Below are 4,501 nucleotides of genomic sequence, written 5' to 3' on the forward strand. Positions count from 1 at the left end.
CAAAATTATCTGTTCTTGCAATACATATTTACATATTGTGATATGTTACAACATTTAATTTTGGAAGAATAACAAAATCAATGATAAATATTTTGTAATTATAATATACAACGTTTCAGGAGCGTACCAGCCTAGCCATGAGATTATGCTGCGTTTTTATTCGTATTACAAACAAGCGATTGAAGGACCTTGCCAACAATCTAAACCCGCATTCTGGGAGGTAGTGAAGAAAGCAAAATGGGATGCATGGACACGTCTTGGCAATATGAGCCGTACAGAAGCCATGAATAATTATGTGGAAGAATTGAAGAAAGTAAATATAAATTTTTGTGAAATGTTGTAAATGTTTTTTTTAGAAGATTAAAAGCTCACGCAAAATAAATGCATTAAACGAGAATTGTCATTATATTGCAGATTGTCGAGACGATGTCTTACACAGATAATGTGGCAACGTTTCTCGGCAGTTTGGATTCTTTTTATGAAAGCGTACCAGCTGAGGATTTGGAATTACTCGTGGGACCAGTACTGGAACGTATCCGCTCTCAACCGGGATCGCCATTGTCTGGTTCACCATTAGGTACATTTCTTTTTAACTTTTAGCAATATATAAATTTTATATAAATAACATTTTTGCAAGTCATAAAAATACTCGAGATGTAAACAGATTTTTATGAAAGTAAGTTATAAAGATATTTTATAATAGTAGTAATACCGGTATAATATGACATAATACCGGTATTTTCAAAAAATTATACCGGTATTATGTCATACCAGTATTTTCGAAAAATTATATCAGTATTATGTCATACCGGACGTCATACCATCACCGGTTTATATTAATTAGAGTTTTAATTTAATTATTACATAATATCGAAACATGCCAGTATATTGCTATTTTTATATCGTTTTAATCGTTGACATATATTTTGAATCGGATATCAAGTAATAAATTTAAGTATTTTTTATTTATAGAAACATTTTTATCAAAAATTTACATTGAGAATATTAAAGATATCATAGAGAGGTAACTTATTTATTAGGTAACTTAAAGAAATGAATTTTTATCAGAGTTATCAATGTTATCATATATTATGTAATGTGATAACAGTATAGTCCAAGTTCTTTAAGCATAATATATATCGAAAAATGTTTTCTTCTTTTGCATAAAGCTATTTTCTTATTTTATTAGTGTCAAGAGAAACATCACCTCACAGAGTAATGAATGCTTCTCGGCACATAACAAGTAGTTTGGAAACCAGTCCGACTAGCAGCCGCACTGCGAGCCCGCTGCCACAGGACACTGATGGCGAAGAAGAGGAATTTATAGATACTGTTGAAGTATGACATTAACATTACGTTTCAGATTACGTCAATTATTCTGTTTTATAAATAATTCAATTTTATTGCAGTCAGCGCCAGAGAGAGCGCAAAAAGATGCACTTAAGTCCACTATTGCTTCTCAAAAGGTACAAACCACAGCAAAGAACGGAATTGATCATTCAAGTACAGAAAATGTTATAAAAGAGAATACTGAATTAACTAATGGATATAGCAACACTAACGGTCACGCGCAGACGATATCGGAGAATCATAGAGAGAGAAGTAGACAGAGAACGAAGAAAGATGATAATAAAGCCAATGCAGAATTCCTGAATCAAATCGCGACAACTATGCAGCATCTACAAAGAGATTTAGATCGCATAACAGCCAGAGTACGAGGTTTAGAAGGGCAAGCCCTACAAGCGCTGGCGCCTTCGACAGTACGTAACATAATTATTATTTAGCTATATCTAATTTTAACAGAAAAAATAATACCTTTGATTTCTTTGAAATAACAAAATGAGAAATAATATTTCTTATTATTTATTTTATCTATCGCTGATGTCAACCTTCTTCTTTTTTAGGAGCACATTGTTAGACGAAAGTATCTGAAATGGTGGCCGTTACAAGAATGTCCACCGCGTTTGTTCGTCTTACTAATTTTATGGCCATTTGTTGCTCACTTACTGATCAACTTTATGCAGCGTTATCGCCAACGAAGACTGTGATGTCACGATTATCATTCCTACGCAGCTGAGCACACATTTCCCAGTGTTTGGGTTATTAATATTGAGTTATAGTATACGTGCACACAGATTTTTTTGTTTAGTTTTATATTCTTTATAGAAACAAAGCTGTCCTAATGCAATCTACGATTACATTAGTAAACGTGAATTGTGATAAAAATGACTAGATCAATCTCCGTATATTTTTGCATATGCGGCCTGTTTCGGAAGTTGCACTTTCTCTCGCCTATAGAGTCATCGCTGAATAATGGGTCGATTAATCACGGCGAAAGTTCAATTGAAAGACACTTCTGCAGTTATGTTAAGTAATAGATATATGGCTTAATATATTGTTTTTTTTTACGCATTTTTATAAAACGATACAAATATTATCCTAAAACACATATAAAAAGATACACAATTTGTTCTTTTTTACACATTCATGTTTGTATTGTTTTATAATGAAATGTCTATGATATTTTATGTACACTGTAGATGTACAATGTTTTACCGCATATTTAAAAATATGCGAAATAATGCATAGATATATGAATTATTTTATTCCTTGTGTTTATATTTTAGAAGGAAATTCGTGACTTCCAGGACAATCTGTATAAAAATTATAAAGGTATAGTTCTATATTAATGTTTTCTAAGGTGGATTGTATGTAATATATTTAGCTCTTTAGGCGTATAGATTGTAATATATTCATACAGAGAAAGTAAATCTTTTTGTACATGCAAACGTGTACAATAGTCAGTTTGCGTTTTATGTGTAAATTATGTGGGTTTTTAAGAAAAAAAAAAAAAGAAAAAACTTTTAAAATGTATTACTATCGACAATGATAAATATTAATTATTATTAATACGAATTATAATTCTAGTTTCAAAGAAATATTTATATACATACCGAATGAATTGCGATAAATTTTATGTACATATGTGCAACGTGAAAATATACAAATTTTTAATTATCAGCTAAAATTTATGTTAAACTTATGTACATTTTTTTCTTGTTACTGACAAAATATTTTACAACTAAATTAGCCTGCCATTGTTGATGCAGTGAGACTGTCCGTTCCCTTTTAGCTACATTTTTTCCATGGAGGGGAGAAAGTAGAAAAGGCACAAAGTAGAAAGTGTAGCTAAAGTGCTATTCCTCTTTATGAATAGCAAGTCATGTATTATAGATGTATAAACAAGATGAATCAGCAGGAACACTTTCTTAGATCAAAGTTGCGAGAAAATAAACAGTATAAAACTTGGGTAACTTTTCACAGAGAACTAATATATTAAGCATCACATCTTCGCTTTCTCTATTTTTTTCCTATTAATGTAAGATTAATGTTTCTTTCGATAAAGTATATATTCCTGTTTTTCTCGCATATTTTTTGCTGATGTCAAAATGAATTCAATCGTCCTGAAGTAATTTCGGACTCGAAAAGTTGTGATCTGACAAAGACATATCTTTAAACTTCCAAGTTCAAATAACTTTTAAAAGTAATTTTATTTGAGAATTTGAAGATGTCTCCTTGTAAAATCTTAAGTTTTCAACTCTGAAATTATTCCAGAACGATATACGATCGAATTCATTTTGATATCAGCAAGAACGCGAAAATATATAACTTTATCGAAAGAAAAATCATGACTTAGTTTCACAATTCGCGGTTCAACTCTTCGACCGGTTCAACCAGGGTCAACTTATTTCTTATCTTTTTTCAATTCTATTGGAAAGAGATAAGAAATAGTTGACTCGGTTAAATAAAAAGTTAATCGCGAATTATGAAACCGGGCTTAAGCTTACGTTGTGTTACTTGTATTAATATATGCAATTTTTGATTAGAATTATGTAATTTACATCAATATGCATTAGAATATAAAAAATGTTCGAAAACACTAGGATCTAACGAGAAGATATCTTCAAATTCTCTTATACCCATTTCCACCAATAGATTAACTTTAAGATAGACCAGTAGATTAACTTTAATCTCGGTTCAATTTATTCTTCGTCTTTTTCTAGTTCTAAAGTTGAACCGAGATTAAAGAGTTAATCTACATTGATGGAAACGGGCATTATTCAAATACTTGTCTCTTTAAATTATCCTAAAGCTGTATTCCCAGATAACATATTTGTGTTGCATAAGATATTTAAACGTCTTTTAGATAGCTTATGCAATATGCATGTTATCTGGGTTATTTGCATTCTGACGCTGTTACGTGTCAGAATGTTAAAAAGGAGTCATCTAAGTTAGGTTTATAGATTTTTTTTCCTTCCAAAATTAGAAGAGGAAGTCTGCAAGTTTTACGTTCGACGAATAATTATTGATGATTCATTCACGCTATATATGCGTTCAATGTCAAGTGAACCGTACTTCATGAAGATCGGAATGCCACTCGCACTCCCCGTTACAAGAACCCGCTGTGCAACCGGCGGAGCAACTTGCTGCATGACTCGTT

The 4,501-nt window shown here is 31.4% G+C and overlaps 1 protein-coding gene across 2 annotated transcripts in view; it reads left to right on the plus strand.

Annotated features, from left to right (window-relative positions):
* The window catches only part of LOC108753508 (acyl-CoA-binding domain-containing protein 5-B), a 5,864-nt gene extending 3,421 nt beyond the window's left edge, over positions 1-2,443 (plus strand). For both annotated transcript variants that reach the window (XM_018495112.1, XM_018495113.1), the window contains exons 3-7: positions 120-313; positions 415-577; positions 1,190-1,338; positions 1,410-1,760; positions 1,905-2,443. In XM_018495112.1, coding sequence (XP_018350614.1) covers positions 120-313; positions 415-577; positions 1,190-1,338; positions 1,410-1,760; positions 1,905-2,048 — 1,001 coding nt within the window. In that variant the 3' untranslated portion in view covers positions 2,049-2,443. The remainder of the gene's footprint in view (positions 1-119; positions 314-414; positions 578-1,189; positions 1,339-1,409; positions 1,761-1,904) is intronic.
* Positions 2,444-4,501: the final 2,058 nt, after the last annotated feature.

This window comes from Trachymyrmex septentrionalis, unplaced genomic scaffold, assembly GCF_001594115.1.
Source record: "Trachymyrmex septentrionalis isolate Tsep2-gDNA-1 unplaced genomic scaffold, Tsep1.0 scaffold7, whole genome shotgun sequence".
NCBI lineage: Eukaryota > Metazoa > Arthropoda > Insecta > Hymenoptera > Formicidae > Trachymyrmex > Trachymyrmex septentrionalis.